At 39.7% G+C, this 17,397-nt stretch overlaps 1 protein-coding gene across 3 annotated transcripts in view; it reads right to left on the bottom strand.

The window, feature by feature from the left end:
- Positions 1-16,725, bottom strand: part of rgs12b (regulator of G protein signaling 12b) — a 204,935-nt gene extending 188,210 nt beyond the window's left edge. For all 3 annotated transcript variants that reach the window (XM_060834778.1, XM_060834769.1, XM_060834788.1), the window contains exons 1-2: positions 16,583-16,725; positions 13,178-15,217 (exon numbers count right to left, since the gene is read on the bottom strand). In XM_060834778.1, the coding sequence (XP_060690761.1) occupies positions 13,178-15,073 (1,896 nt within the window). In that variant the 5' untranslated portion in view covers positions 15,074-15,217; positions 16,583-16,725. The remainder of the gene's footprint in view (positions 1-13,177; positions 15,218-16,582) is intronic.
- Between the last annotated feature and the right edge of the window lie 672 nt (positions 16,726-17,397).

The raw sequence follows: 17,397 nt of genomic DNA, 5'->3' as shown, positions 1-17,397 counted from the left end.
AGATCTCTCTAAATCAGCTTTGGTCTTCTGTTGCACACATTTCTTAAGGACAGGTACCTTTCAGAGAGCTATTCTGCTGGCAGTCTTAATGCTTGCTCAGCAGCTCTTGGCAGTTCTTCCCCTAACTGTTCAAAATATCCAATTTTATACACTGAAACATCGGATCATGTCATTCCAAACAGTAAAATTCAAATTCAATTGGATTTAGGTATCTGGGGGAATAACTTAAACTGATTGATTGAATTTGAATTTGTTTTTGTTCCATGGCAATGCAACTCTAGCCATTTGTTTCAATCAAATGTTACATTTTTAAATTAGTCAGCACACTTTTTGTCATTTACATATATGAGTTGGATGCGAGCATAAGAGGTACAGTTAGTAAGTTTGCAGATGACACCAAAATTGGAGATGTAGTGGACAGCGAAGAAGGTTACGAGTAAAAAATGAGGTCTGCAGATGCTGGAGATCACAGCTGAAAATGTGTTGCTGGTTAAAGCACAGCAGGTTAGGCAGCATCTCAGGAATAGGGAATTCGACGTTTTGAGCATAAGCCCTTCATCAGGAATGAGAGAGAGTAGCCAAGCAGGCTAAGATAAAAGGTAGGGAGGAGGGACTTGGGGGAGGGGCGATGGAGGTGGGATAGGTGGAAGGAGGTCAAGGTGAGGGTGATAGGCCGGAGTGGGGTGGAGGTGGAGAGGTCAGTAAGGAGATTGCAGGTTAGGAACAGTTTCTGTGCAGAGGAGATGACCTGGGGGGTGCAGTGAGAGAGAGACTCACTGAAATCCTTGTAGAGGGAGGAAGAGAGCTTCTTCAAGGAAGGCATCCTTGCAAGAGGATTCGCAGTAGGTTAAAATCTTCGAGTAAAAAATGAGGTCTGCAGATGCTGGAGATCACAGCTGAAAATGTGTTGCTGGTTAAAGCACAGCAGGTTAGGCCGCATCTCAGGAATAGGGAATTCGACGTTTCGAGCATAAGCATATTCCTGCCTTTAAAGCGTTCAAAGAATGTAAGAGGATTGTGATCCATGTACACAATTGGCTTGTGAAATACACATTAAAATGTTGTAAGGCTAGTACCAAACTCAATAGTTATTTTTTGATCTTGAAGTATTCCCTTTGGTGGATGTTGAGCTTCTTTGAAAAGTAACCAACTGGCTGTTCAATCTCATCATACAGCTCCAACTCCTATGTCATTAGCATCGATGGCAACTTTGAAGGATTTCAAAAAGTTTGGGGTAGCTAAAACTGGTGCGGTAGCTAATATTGCTTTTAAATGGTCAAATGCCTCCTGGCATTATTCTATCCACTGAAACTTTGTGTTTTTCTTCAGCAAAGTGGTTAAAGGTGCCACTACACTGATGAGGTTTGGAACAAACTTTCGATAGAATCCACTTAGTCCCAAAAATCAAAGCATCTTTTTCTTCAAGGTTGGTTGTGGAAATTCCTTGATGGTCTTCATCTTTGCATTCAATGGGGTCAGCCTTCCATGATCAATGTCCAAAGAACGTCACTCCTGCTTTCGCAAATTCAAATTTGTTTAAGTTTATTATCAATTTCACTTCTCATAATCGTTCAAAGAACTCTGCCGACTGTACCATGTGATCTTTCCGGGACTTACTAAAGAACACTACATTGTCCAAATTGATTGCAAAGAAGATAGAACATTACAGCGCAGTACAGGTCCTTCAGCTAGCACAAGGGGACTTAGCTTTAAATTGAGGGGTGATAGATACAGGACAGATGTCTGAGGCAGTTTCTTTACTCAGAGAATAGTAGGGGCACGGAACACACTGCCTGCAACTGTAGAAGACTCGCCAACTTTAAGAGCATTTAAATGGTCATTGGGTAAATATATGGATGGCAATGGAAAAGTGTAGGATAGATAGGCTTCAGATTGGTTCCACAGGTCGTCGCAACATCACAGGCCTGTACTGTGTTGTAATGTTCTATGTTCCATAACAACACCCTAGCTTCATTTTAACTGCTCCTGAAATTAGCATCCTTTATCCTTGAGCTCTACATTTTTAATATGCTTCTAACACAACTTGTAGGATCATCATACTAATTACAGACACAATATCCATCCGTGTGGTGCAAGTCTACAGAGCTAGTTAATTAGATAGGATATATGAATAATTTAGGCTGAAACCTTAAGACATGCTTTTCTCTAACACACTAATAATAAACGTCAGAAATGAATTCAACGTGAATCAGCACATATTTGCTTAGTTAGTGGGACACTCACTCATGAGAAAAAAAATTGTCCTAAATGCAAAATTAGGCACTATATTCCAGAGGAGACAGTGTCATGAAAATGCAATCAAGTTTTCAAAAAACCTTGAAAGGTGCAAAAACATGACTAATTATATGTAATTGAACTGTGTTCACCTGGCAAACATTTGCTCACTATCAAATGAAACAAACACTGTATTCCTAACCTTTGTTTTAGTAAATAATGATAGAACCTTTCTATTAAAATACGCTCATAATATACAACATTTAGCACAGGTATTTCAAGAATAACATGCAAGGTTACAATTTATGATTAAATTAAGGGCAGTTATGATGCTATTTTTCCTGCTATAGTTTGGTTTCAGCATTCAAGCCCTAGATTGAATATTGTATTAATACCTCTAATTAGTTCCCAATCATGCTTTCCCAAATCAGTTGTCATTTCCTCCATTCCAAACACAAATTCAAAACTGAAGTTTGAATACAGAGCACGTCCATAGGCATTATCTTAATTATAGAACACAATCTGATTCACTGAAGTTATGAATACTCCCAGACAAAGTTCAATACTGCCGACAGTGTTTATGAACACAGACTTGAGAATTTGAGTTATTGTATTCCCACATTACAGCAGAAAAAAACTAAAATTGCTCTGATAAAGGTCTTCAATGTTATGGTAGGTAATTACAGGTAAAAGACAATCTTAAAAAGTAATCCCAAAGTATTAGAGGGAGAATTAGATTAGATTAGATTACTTACAGTGTGGAAACAGGCCCTTCGGGCCAACAAGTCCACACCGACCCTACATTTACCCCTTACCTAACACTACGGGCAATTTAGCATGACCAATTCACCTGACCTGCACATTTTTGGCCTGTGGGAGGAAACCGGAGCACCTGGAGGAAACCCACGCAGACACGGGGAGAACGTGCAAACTCCACACAGTCAGTCGCCTGAGTCGGGAATTTCTTTGTAAATATACTATGGGTAGAATGCAGATTATTTTCATAAACTTATGAAAAACATATTAGAAAACTTCTTGAGAAATAGAAATTTTGACAGATCTACAGAGAAAATGCAGGAGTTAACTCACAGATCAAGAAAATATAAACACCAAGACAGTCATGATGTATTAAAAGTCTGATTCCAGTGCTGCCATATCGTATGATTCAATAAAAGCATATCCTAAAAACAGAATTGTAATACATGAACAAAAAAATTTCCCAAAGTTCTTTAATTTAAAAGGTATCAGAAGAACCAACAAGTAAAAAAGCTGCAAACTCTTAATTTCTATAGCATATAATGTGGTTTGTGCATGAAATAAAGACTAACGAGTCCTATCTATACTGGACTAACTTGTTAATACTACATCAAACCATTTGCAAAAAATATATTCAAAAGAAAACGGAAATGACTAAGGTTCAAAATAAATACTTTCATTTCCAGCAAAGACCAAAATCTGTAGTGATACTGCTGCACTGAGCCATTATCTAAAAAAATGCATATACAAATATAGAGTTATAGCCATAGAGTCATAGGGATGTACAGCATGGAACAGATCCTTCAGTCCAATTTGTCCATGCCAACCAGGTATCCTCCCCTCATCTCGTCTCATTTGCCAACATTTTGCACATATCCCTTCAAACTCTTTCTACTCATCTAGAAGCCTCTAAATATTCAATGGCTATCCTTACTACCTTTCTTTAAGTAGTGGCACCACATTACCTAACCTCCAGTCTTCTGGCACCTCATTTGTGACTATTGATGATGCAAATATCTCAGCAATAGGCCCAGCAATCACTTTCCTAGCTTGCCACAAAGTTCTAGGGAGGTCCTGGGGATTTATCCACTTTTATGCATTTCAAGACATCCAGCACCTCCTTCTCTGAAATATGGACATTTTTCAAGATGTCACCATCTATTTCCCCCACATTCTATATCTTCCATGTCCTTCTCCATAGTAAACACTGATGTAAATTACTCATTTCACATCTCACCCATTTCCTGCAGCTCCACACAATGGCCGTCTTACTGATCCTCGAGGGGCCCTGTTCTCTCCTTTATTGCCCTTTGCTCTTAATGTATTTATAAAAACCCTTTGGATTCTCCTTAACCTTATTTGCCAAAGTTATCTCATGTCTCCTTTTTGCCCTCCTGATTTCCCTCTCAAGTATATTCTTACTGCTTTTATATGCTTCTAAGAATTCACACAATCTCTCCTCTATACCTAACATATCCTTCCTTCTTTTTCTTAACCAAAACCTCACTTTCTCTAGTCATCCAGCATTCCCTACACCTACCATCCTTTCCTTTCATCCTAACAGGAAAATACAGTCTCTGGATTCTTGTTACCTCTTTTTTTTAAATAGAATAGAATATCTACAAAGTGGAAACAGGCCCTTTAGCCCAACAAGTCCACAGTGACCCCTCTGAAGAGTAAACCACCCAGACCCATTCTTCAACCCTATTATCCCCCACATTTACCCCTGACTAACCAATCTAAACATCTCTGAACACTATGGGCAATTCATCACGGCCAATTCACCTAACCAGCATATCTTTGGTTTGTGGGAGGAAACGCACACAGACACAGGGAGAATGTGCAAACTCCACACAGACAGGCACCCCAGGCTGGAATCAAACCCGGCTCCCTGGTGGTGTGAATCAACGGTGCTTACCACTGAGCCACTGTGCCTCCAAAAACTGAACTTATACTGTTGATTTACTCTGCATCGCAAACCAGTCATCCAGCTAACGAGCTAACCAACCCACTGCTGCCCTTCTGAAGGCTTTTTGAAGGTTTCCCATTTTCCAGGGGTCCCTCTAGCCACACCTGCACCAGTCAACCCCACCGCCCCCCCCCCCGTGTCCAAACATTTCAACTCCCACTCTGCCGAGGACATGCTGGTCCTGGGCCTCCTCCACCGTCATTCCCTCACCACCCAACGCCTGGAGGTAGAACGCCTTATTTTCCACCTCAGAACCCTTCAACTCCAGGGCATCAATGTGGACTTCACCAGTTTCCTCATTTCCCCTCCCCCCTGCCTTAACTCAGTTCCAAACTTCCAGCTCAGCACAATCCTCATGACCTGTCCCACCTGTCTATCTTCCTTCCCACCTATCTGCTCCACACTCCTCCCCAACCCATCACCTTTACCCCTTCCTCCATCCACCTACTGCACTCTCAACTACCTTCTCCCCAGCGCCACTCCCTCCCATTTATCTCTGCATCCCCGAGGCTTCCAGCCTCACTCCTAATGAAGGTCTCCTGCCCGAAACATCGATTTTCCTGCTCCTCGGATGCTGCCTGACCTGCTGCGCTTTTCAGCACCACTCTAATTTTGAAAATTTTTGCCTAATACAGTCAAAATTAACCTTCCTCCAAGTTACAACTTCAACTTTTATATCTGGTCTATCCTTTTCCATCAATATTTTAAAACTAATAGAATTATGGTCGTTGGCCCCAAAGTGCTCCCTCACTGACACCTCAGTCATCTGCCATGCTTTATTTCCCAAGAATAGGTCAAGTTTTACACCTTCTCTAGAAGGTACAATCACATACTGAATCAGAAAATTTTCTTGTACACACTTAACAAATTCCTCTCCATCTAAACCCTTAACACTACAGCAGTCTCAGTCGATGTTTGGAAAGTTAAAATCCCCTACCATAGCCACCCTATTTTTCTTACAAACAACTGAAATTTCCTTACAAATTTATTTTCAATTTCCCTCTGACTATTTGGGGGTCTATAATACAATCCCAATAAGTGATTACCCCTTTCTTATTTCTCAGTTCTGCCCAAATAGATGTATTCCCAGGAATATCCTCTTTAAGTAAAGTAGCAATACCATCCCTTATGAAAGATACCACTCACCCTTCTCCCATGCCCCTCTTTCTATTCTTCCTATGGCATTTGTATCCTGGAACATTAAGCTGCCAATCCTCTTCATCTCCGAGCCATGTTTCTGTAATTGCTCTGATATCAGAGTCCCATGTTCCTAACCATGCCCTGAGTTCCCTGCTAGGCCTCTTGCACTGAAGTAAATGCAGTTTAATTTATCAGTCTACCTTGTTCTCTGCTTTGTTCCTGCCTGCCCTGACTAATTGACTCTTACCTTTCCCAACTGTACCAGTCTCAGATTGATCTCTTTTCTCACTATTTCCCTGGGTTCTCCCCCACGCACCCCCCCCCCACCCCCATCATACTAGTTTAAATCCTCCCAAGCAGCCCTAGCAAATCTCCCTGCTAGTATATTAGGCCCCTTCCAATTCAGGTGCAATCCGTCCTTCATGAACAGGTCTCTTCAACCCCAGAGGAGATTCTCCCCTGTACCAGCTTCTCCCCAAGCATTCATCTGCTCTATCCTCCTTTTCCTACCCTTACTATCTCGTAGCACCAGGAATAATGCAACTATTAGTATTCTAGAGGACCTCCTTTTTAAATTCCTGCCTAATTTTCTGTATTCTTCCTTCAGAATCTCATCCTTTTGCCTTCCTATGTCGTTGGTACCAATGTGTACAATGACCTCCTGCTGGTCCCTCTCCCCTTTCAGAACATTCTGCACCCTCTCAGAGACATCCTTGGTCTTGGCAGAAGGCAGGCAACACACTATTCTGATTTTTTACTGCTGGGTGCAGAAACATCTGCCTGTGCCTCTGACTAGAGAGTCCCCTACCACAATCTATCGTGAGGAACCTGACATAACTGTCATTACAGTACAGTCTGTCTCTATATCAGAAACCTGTCTGTTCATGCAACATTCCCCTAACAGTCCATTGCCCCCTAAATTTTCCAAAACAGCATACTCATTTGAAATGGGGATAGCCACAGAAGACTCCTGCAACTTACCTGCCTACTCCTCTTACCTTTCCTGGAGTTAACCCATCTACCTAACTGTATCTGCGGCATCTCTCCCTTCGTATAACTGCCATCCATCATTTCCCCTAGCTCTTGCAAATTCCTCATTGCCTCTAACTGCCACTCCAACCGATCCATGCGATCTGACAGGATTCACAACACTTGCTGCAGACATAATCATCAGTAAAATGGAAACAGTCCCTAAACTCCTACATCCAACAGGAAGACCATATAACTCTACTAAAGGCCATTTTTGGCCCTTCACAATCTATTGACCCAGAAAATAGCACCGTCTTATTGGTCTAAAATAACAGTGTTCCAGGCTAACTTAGTACTTATGGTTTATATTTTTAAAATTTAACCAAGAGATAGATTTCAATAAAACATATAATCAACAAAGAACCCATTGTACTCACGACTGTAGACTTAGAGGAGAAAGTGAGGTCTGCAGATGCTGGAGATCAGAGCTGAAAATGTGTTGCTGGAAAAGTGCAGCAGGTCAGGCAGCATCCATTCCTGATGAAGGGCTTATGCCCGAAACGTTGAATTTCCTGTTCCCTGGATGCTGCCTGACCTGCTGCGCTTTTCCAGCAACACATTTTCAGCTGTAGACTTACAGCAAGGTTAAAAACCATACACTTATCTGTTCCTGTGCTGTGAGCTCACCCACACAGGTTCCTCCAATGTCAGCTGTGAATTTCACTGTTTTAATTTTTCCAGGACGCACTCCGTTGTCCAGAGAGACATTAACTCAAATCACAAAGGCAGTAACTGTGCAGATTCACTGCCGTGTCAGTTAGCAGTGTAGGTTTCTTCCTCTTTCTCTCTTACTGACCATGTGCTTGCTGCCTTTTGTCTGTCTTTCTCAATTTTTTAAAAGTGCTGTTGTTTTGACTTTTATCCCCCAAGATTCCAGAACAATGCAACAGCATACAAAATAGAAATTGCTGCTCCTGGAATTCAAGGAAATCATATCCATATATGAAATAATATTTTTAGCATCTTTCACAAATTTAAATTTGTCTCTCACAGTTTTACTGTCACTGAAGTACTACTAAAGCATAGAAATATAGTCACTGTGTAGTAGTCAATTTGCAAACTGCAAGTACAAAACTGCAATTTAATGATCAGATAATATGTTTCAGTAACGTTGACTGGAGGATAAATTTTGTCTAGAACACCAGGAATAACTCTCCCGTTCTTCTTAAACTCTAGTGCCTTGAGATTTTTGACATCCATCAGACTACTGACTGGACCTCAGCTTAATATCTGTTCCTTGTTTCTCTGTTTCTATGTTTTTACATCACAGCCAATATTAATACATTTAACAATTCAAATTGTTCCTTAAATCAATGACAGATTGGCAACCAGTATATGGGGCAAAGTTATAGCTGAAAACACCACAGACAGAATCATGTTTTGGATGTAGGTTTGCTCACTGAGCTGGAAGCTTCATTTTCAGACATTTCGTCACCATACTAGGTAACATCTTTGGAATCGCGTTTAGAAGAACAAAATCTATCACTGTAATTATCTCTAGTTATTACAGAAAATATTCTTCAATGTTTGAATTATCAATTATTAATTTGCCAACAGTTAAAGATTTAGGACCGATACAGACACCTACGCTGCTTCAATAGGAATCAGTTGCTGTCATGTGGAATCTAAGCATGTTACTCTAAAGGCATTAAATAAATTTTATATTAACATTTGTACTTTAGAGTGATCTAAGGTTTCTAAGAATGGATCCTTGCAACCTAAAATGGACTGTAATGTAGTTTATTTGTATCTATATTTCTCCAATCTATCCAATGGTGAAACTAAAAGCATTAAATAGCTTTATCGCACAGCAAGTTGAATTAACACAGCAACAGTTATTATGATCAGATCCACTTATTTCAAATCAGTAAAACCTATCCACGTAATTACATTAAAAACAGTGAATAAACTATAATAGCGAAATGCTCTGATTTATTTAGCTCCTCCAACAGAGTAGCTCCTCTCCATTCTGTATTCTCATCTAGTCGAGAAACTTTGCTCCTACAGCTGCAGAGCAGATGGTGAATTGATCATTCCCAGAAGAGACACCAGCAAAATTTAGTACAGATAAGTAACTGTCACTTTTTGATGCACATTCTAGAACAATTCATCCTCTCCTCCACTCTACATCATCCTCCAAAGCAATTATTTCTACAATGGCAACTCCACACATAAGAAATAGGAGCTCAAGTAGGCAACTTGGTCCTTCAAGGAGAAAGTGAGGTCTGCAGTTGCTCGAGATCAGAGCTGAAAGTGTGTTGCTGGAAAAGTGCAGCAGGTCAGGCAGCATCCAAGGAATAGGAGATTCGACGTTTCGGGCATAAGCCCTTCTTCAGGAATCAACTTGGTCCTTCAAGCCTGTTCTGCTATTCAGTTAGATAATGGGTAGGCTACACATCTTTCCGCGTTATCCTCATTTTCCTTAGTTTCCTCAATACCAAAAATCCATCAATCTGTATTTTGAATTTACTCAACAACTGGGTTTCACAGTTCTCTAAAGTATTTTGAAAATTCACAGCCCTTTGAGTAAAGAACCTCTTCACCTCAGTCCTAAATGATCAACCCTTTATTCTCAGACTTTAATCATCTTACCATGTTCCAAATTTCTAAGCCAGGGCCAATGAAAACTTTTCTCAATATCTGATAAAAATTTTTTACATATTTTAATTAGATCACCTCTCATTCTTCTAAACTCCAGGGTATCTTGGCCTACTCTACTCAGTTTCTCCTCATATAACATACTCAGTTTCTTCTTCATTCCTCCAGCAAAGCACACACTTGTTCTAAACAATACTGAGCAACCACTCTGACCAATTATCTTACTTTAAGGAGTCCAATAAAGGATGTTGATAGACAGTTAGCTATACCAGTTCAGAAAGTATACACTTAGCAACACTAGATGTACATTTCAATCAACCAATCAATCTTAAAACTAGCAAAAGATCAGCTGAATTGAAGAAAGCTGAAGATTATGTCCCGTACAGACATAAATTATGACTATAGCAAGACTACAAATAAATTTCATTGCTTAGTTGAAGAAGAATGGCAATGAACAATAAGGTGCAGTTATTCTGTCAATTTTGCTTTGATATTTTCCATTTCCTAGAAGCACAGAAGAATCCATATTGCAGTTACTTTGACTAACTGAAACCTAGTAGTTAGACATCCACAGGAGAACCAGTTTATACCTTTTGGTTTATAATAGAGCATAACTAACTTCAGATTAGATAAAGTCCAGCAGTGTTCAGAGGTTTGATAGAATCTTGGATGTCTTCTAAAGTTAAACAAAGTTAAATGTTCTGGAAATTCAGCTGTTCCCGTCAGTTCTTTTGAAACTTGTGCTCATATTTGCATAATTCTTGATGGCAATAGTGGAATTCAAAACCAAATAATATAACAAGGACATTCATGACAAATTAACTAGAATTTTTTTGAGGAGCTAACATGCAGGATAGATAGAATGGAAGCAGTGAATATAATACATTTGGATTTTCAGAAGGTATATTAAGGTATTCAAAATTAAGAACAATTTTGACAGGGTAAAGAAGGATATTCTGTTTCTACTTGTTGGTATATCAGTAACCAGAGGTCACAATTTCAAGACTGTCAGCAAGAGAGCTAGGAGTGCGATAAAGAGAAACTTAACTCAGAGAATTGTTACAATTTGAAAAGCACTGCCTGGGAGAGTGGTGGAAGCAGATTCCATTGGAGAGTGCAAAAGAGAGCTGAATATATATTCTCAAGTGATGAATTTAGAGTGCAAAGGATAGTATGCTGGAGAATGGGACTAGCTAGGTAGTCGGTACAGTAATGATGAGTTAAATGGCCCCCTTCCATACTGTGAAATTCTATGATTCTAAGGCTACTTAATAAGACAAGAGCCTTTGGTGTTGTCGATAGAATATTAGCATTTGTTAGAGGTCTTGCTAACGAATAGAAAGTAGAGAGTTGGGATAAGAGGGGCATTTTCAGGTTGGCAACCGCAACTAATGGAATCCCATGTGATCAGTGCTGGGGTCACAACTATTTACAATGATATATATTAATGACTTGGATGAGGAAAGTGACTGTAATGTTGCAAAGTTTGTAGATGATATACAGGAATGTCAGATCAGCCACAATCCTATAGAAGAATATATTGGCCTTGGAGGGAATACATCGCAAGGATACAAGGATACTGGAACTTAAGTGTTAAGTCATGAGGGCAGATTACACAAATTAGGCCTATTTTCTTTAGAATTTAGAAAGTTAAGGGGTAAAGCAGCCTTATTGAAACATACTGAAAGATGTTTCATATTGAAAGATTCTTATGGCATTGGACAGTGTACATGTGGTAAGATTGTCTCCCCTTGTGGGAGATTCTAGGCAAGTGAGCATAATCTCAGAACAAAGGGTTGCACATTTAAGGAAGAAAAGAGGAGGAATTTCTTTTTTCAGAGAATAATAAAATATTCAGAGGATATTTACTGCACAGGGCTCTTGAGTGTGGGTACTGTTAAATATATTCAAAGTTCAGATAGGCAGATTTTTCACCAGTAAGGGAACCATGGTGTATAGGAAAAAAACAGGAAAGTGGAGTTGAGAATTAGATTAGATTAGACTTACAGTGTGGAAACAGGCCCTTCGGCCCAACAAGTCCACACCGACCCGCCGAAGCGCAACCCACCCATACCCCTACATTTACCCCTTACCTAACACTACGGGCATTTTAGCTTGGCCAATTCACCTAACCCGCACATCTTTGTGACTGTGGGAGGAAACCGGAGCACCCGGAGGAAACCCACGCAGACACGGGGAGAACGTGCAATCACCCATGATTGCATTTAATGTTAGATCAGATTTGATGGGCTGAATGGCCTCTTTAAGCTCCAATGTTTTTGTATTAGAAGAAATAGGAGCAGGACTAGGCTAAGGCCTACACTGTTATTCAATAAGGACATGGTTGATCTGATTCTGGCCTCTAGACAAAAGTGAGGACTGCAGATGCTGGAAACCAGAGTTTAGATCAGAGTGGTGCTGGAAAAGCACAGCATGCCAGGCAGCATCCGAGAAGCAGGAGAATTGACATTAAGGGCAAAAGCCCTTCATCAGGAAGTGGCCTCTAATCCACTTTCCTGCTTATTTCACATAACACTCGACTCCGCTTATAGTTCGAGAATAGGTTAATTTTGATTTGGATATATTTAATGACTGAGCTTCCATAATTTTCTGGACGACTACTTAGACTAATAATGCATTTTAAAACAAGTCTGAGTGTCCCTACCCCATCCACAATGGAAACTTTTTCCACAGTGTCTTAAATGTTATCATCCAATTAATCTCAACCATAGTTAGTTTTATACTAATAACTAGCCTCTTCAACCAGAATAAAATAATGCTTTAGAACATATTAAAATTACTGAACAAGAAAAAAGGTTATTGTCTCAATACATGCTATGTAAATCTGTCAATTACATAATTTACATGCAGTGGATACATCAATTTCTTACAATGCATTAAAAAGAGTTCAGATAAACTCCATGTCATTTCATGGCAATGTTTTGATATGCCTGTTCAACATGGAGTAAAGGTATTGCAACAATGTCTGCAGTGCATGTAAAGACTTTGGCGCACTACAGATGCAGTATCTTCAGTATGTACGCACATACCATGGACACCCTGCTTCCGTCAGCCAACTTCACAGCGACTTAAAGCCTTTGTAAACGCTTTTTACTGCAAAGGGAAGATAAATCAACTTTAAGGAAAGGTCGATGTATTCTGTAGCATGTAAAGAGTAGTGTAATTGAGAATGTTTACAAGCACATGCAACAAGCTAGTTGAAGCCCAAATTGGATGAATGACTGTTTCATGCTTGTAATTATGAAGCACCTTTGGTAGCTGCAAAGGATAAAGTTGAAACATGCTAATTCAGCATTCTTAAAATCAAATTCTGCAAAGCACAAGAGGAAACATCAGTTCTAGTGCATTTTTGATAACTTATCAAAGACATCATACAACAAAATACAAAATGGCGAGCACTAACATTTGCGGCCGTTGTCACAACCTTACCTTTTTGTCTTTGCTTTTCTTGTTGCTTTGTTGTATCCCAAACATTTTTTCAATTCCAAACAATTTACTTGTCAGTTCATTCTTCTGAGCTACAATGCGAAAAGGCTGGCCTAAACCACTCCCAACTCGATATTTTTCTGTCTGAATCTTGGTCATTGGAGGGGGAAGATCCTGTTTCAGTGTACTACAATTCACACTGGACAGTCCATCTGTGGATTCTGCATAGGATTCCTGATCACTGCTGCTACAATACTGCCAGTCCTTACGAATGTGAAGGGGAAGCCATCTTGGAGTTGCAGAAGGAGTACTGTTCACTGTATCAGATTTCTTAGTTGAAGTAAACACAGACCACGGAGACGTTCCTGGAACATCAAGTCGAGCAGAAGGACCAAGATGTCTGTTACCGTTATGCAAAGTGCAATCAGCCTGTGCCAAATCTGAAAGTCGGGATGAATGTAATTTACCTTCCATGTCAGGACGACAACCATTCCATTGAGAAGGAGCTTGCATCTGTCCTTTAGCTTGGACATTACCCCAGGCAACATGGGGGGCATGTTTGTTTGAGTTGGTACCCAGATCAACAACTAAAACTCTGTTATTCTTTTCCTCCTGACTATAGCATCCAATTCCACTATCACTGTTACTGCCAGTACTATTGTTCTGCTGACCATCAGATAGGTCCCCATCAAGAAAAGCTCTTGCACGCACATTTTCAAATGACTCCCCCATGTCCTTGTACAACACAGATACAAACTGAAGAACAGGCTGAGAGGAAGGGGGAAACTCCAAGCAGCCACCATAGTCTGGAGTGCATTCAATACTAAATCGCCTAGCAATACCCTGATGAATTTTATGCTGACAGAGATCTGGATCTACCATAAAGACATGACATGAAGTCCTCAGCCCACCATCATTTTCACTAGCAAGGCTTTGGTCATCAGACATTTGCATGGTCACCAATCCAAAGAATCTTCGATCATCTGGGCACACAGCACTGAAGGCCAATTTTTCTGCAGGATACACAGCTAGAACAATATTTTTGTCATTGAATAACTTAATGCAGTCATGCATTATCTTCATTAGGACAAGGGAATGAATCTTCTGCTCAGCACGCAAACGTCGCATGCAGCCTCGGATCGCCTGTAAGCTATCATTTTCCAGATTTGAACTTGTTGAAGGCAGTTCAATGGAACCCAAGTAGCCTACAACCATTCCAACATTCAAAATGCTAGCATCTAAAATAAATCCATCTTGGTTTTCAAGGCCATTGACAAAAACAGAGTCATCATTCAACACCTTCATAACTTCTTCCTCAGAAAGTGAATTGTGGTTTGTTTTTGCACTTATAGATCTGCTTGGAAATCCACTGGCTTTTTCAGTCATTTGTCCTTGTTGCTGTATACAGGTCTTCCCACATTTGGCAGAATTATTGGAATTGTCAAAAAGCATCTTAAATATACCACCCGACTGGACATCAGCAACTACTTTTTCAGCTCTGTTTAGACCCAGTAATTTTGACTTTGGTTTACTGTTCATCCAAGCCGCTTTGCCTTCATTGAAATAAACTTCCTCATCACTAGAACCTGTATCAGAGTGGTTACTACCCTCAGCAATGACAAGGCGTAGTACGCCTGTGCATTGTCCTATCAATTTTACAACATCTTCATGAGAGGCTTTAGAGACATTAATGTCATTAACATTAAGTATGCGATCACCAGAGCGAAGCCCAACGTAATGTGCTGGGCTTCCTTTCAGAATGCAGCTAAGGACACAGGGAGCTTGGCCAGAAAGTGTGAATCCATATCCAGTTCTTCCCCTGGCGATATCCACATTCCTGATCCGGAGGGAAGGATTGGTGTTTGAATGGCGCTTCACTTGATCAGCTTGCCTCTGCATTGTTTATATTCCTACAATGCATAATAGTAAACTTGAAATAGCACTGAGATGGCCAGGAACCAACTGGCCAAGTGCTTCAGTAAAAAGTTCATTGTAGTCTTTAAATATCTCTCAAAATCACTTAAGCTGTCCCAATAGAAACACCTGAAAAGGTAAAAAAAAATACATATCAAACTACTGTTGTTCCACATAAGCTATTTTGGGGAGAGAAAGTAAATTCTTAACATGATTCCACTCAATAACATTCTAATACAAGTCACTTATTTGATCGGGGGCCCTTCTGGGTTTTTTATTGGAAAGTAGTTATCAGAACTCATTTACAGGGGATCTTGTTGATGTGAAAATTTCATGTGAATTAGTAATTTTTGACCTTTGTGCTCTTCAATGATAAGCATCTGGACTGGTGCACATTTGTTAATTGGAATATACAGCAACAATTTATCCTAATAAAAACACTGTGCACAACAGAAATAGGTTTATAATTCACATAAGAGACTTTTTATGTCACAGATAGCATTTTTTTGTTACTGAAAACAAAGCCTGGAAAGAAAGGAAACATTGCATTTACTGTGAAGCGTTTTACAAAATGTGTTCCAATACCCGAAAACATTTTTACAATATAAAGCAGTCTAGAATAAAATTTTCACAGAACATAAAATAATTAAGTTTCAATTATTGCAAATGTGCTCAACAATGTAAACTTCCACAGAACTCTTAAGAAGTGGTGATTACACTAGTGTTATTATTTTAAATGTTATTCTCAAGAAATGGTCATAAAAACCAGAAACTTTTACAATAGCCATACTAATAACAAATACTCTATTCATTTTCAATTGTAAAATGAATTCATAATTCTCAAGAGATATCAACATCAAATTTACTCTGACCCAAAAATTCTAGATGTTTACATTTCTATCTTTATAAATAAGCAAGCACTCGCAACAACTGTCAAAAACTCCCAAATATTTCTACTTACAGAATTGAATCCCCAAATGTCCCCATCCCACTCATATTTCGTACAAAATATGTTTTAAAACATTTTTTAAAGTATGCCACGTTCAGAATCGGTTGTCTAGAGCTGAAAAGCACATTTAAAAGTAGTGGGAAAGTTGCATTGTTAAAAGCCAACCCATTAACAGGTTTACACCAAATTGAAATCAAACTACATCTGGAAAAGGAGATCGCCAGAGAAACAAGGCTCACTTTGTTTGATTGATGGGATACCTGGATTACAAACGCCTGGGCGCGGTTTAAAGGCTTCAAATGTAGATCGATAAAAAAAAGTAGCTAAATACACTGTTTGATTTTCAGCCGTTGTTTTACGGCGCTAAAGATAAGATTGAGACATCACACACACTCAGACCGGACAAAATTCAAAACACCAACCCCACCCCTTAAAAATAAAAGATGAGTATTTCCTTTTGGCGCAGTTGAAAATATTAAGTGAGAAGATGGAAACACTTCATCAAAACACGATGGAGCGGATTTTTCCGCTAATCTTTTACGTACCGAATTTTCCCCGAATGCGGATTTGAAGCATTAGCGCCGCTTCTACACATTTACTCTGACTCCGTGCTATAAATGGAAGCCCGACTCTCCTTAGGGATTGCTTCAAATGGCTCCTTGGTCTCAACTTTGGAGAGATCTCTTTCTTTCTCCACCAAAGAATAACTTCCAGGATTGTTCCACTGACACAGGGCTCACCCTAACCTGATGGCGGGTGCCTCCGCCAATGAGACAAAAGCGACTAATGTTTCGACGCCGTCGCCAGGGGCAACCACGTTTTTTATTGGATACGAATCCCGTCAATCATCTGAAGACACCGCCCTTTCACTACTTGTACCCTCACCATTGAGGAGTCCGAGGAAAGAACTGAAACTTTAACGTGTGTTTAACGACCAACACATTAACATGTACGTATCTAAATACTTCAAAACTTATTAAACATATTCAATTCACGTCGTGCGCTTATTTTTTTTCGGGGGTTGACAGAAAGCTTTCCATTGCTCTGCGACCGTTGTCAACCCAAAAACCAGCTCGATCAAACAATGGAACTTCTCCCCCCACAACATACACCAAAAAAACTCCTGTCTTGGATCGTAACGAACGAATCGACCGCTGTCGATCGATGACTAAAACAAAAAGACTTTCTAAAAGAGTAAATTTGTTTTAATATCACACGAAACGTTGCTCCAATTGAGTATTGGGAAGACTTAAATCACTCGATTGGCTTTAAGGGATCCACCAGAATCTTTTCAATCTTTATTCCCTGTTTCCTTTTGAGGACGCACGATGCTTTAACATTTATATTGGAATTGGAAAGG

This window comes from Hemiscyllium ocellatum, chromosome 2 (assembly GCF_020745735.1).
Source record: "Hemiscyllium ocellatum isolate sHemOce1 chromosome 2, sHemOce1.pat.X.cur, whole genome shotgun sequence".
NCBI lineage: Eukaryota > Metazoa > Chordata > Chondrichthyes > Orectolobiformes > Hemiscylliidae > Hemiscyllium > Hemiscyllium ocellatum.
The sequence above is the reverse complement of the archived record's forward strand: the minus strand, read 5'-3'. Positions and strand labels throughout refer to the sequence as shown.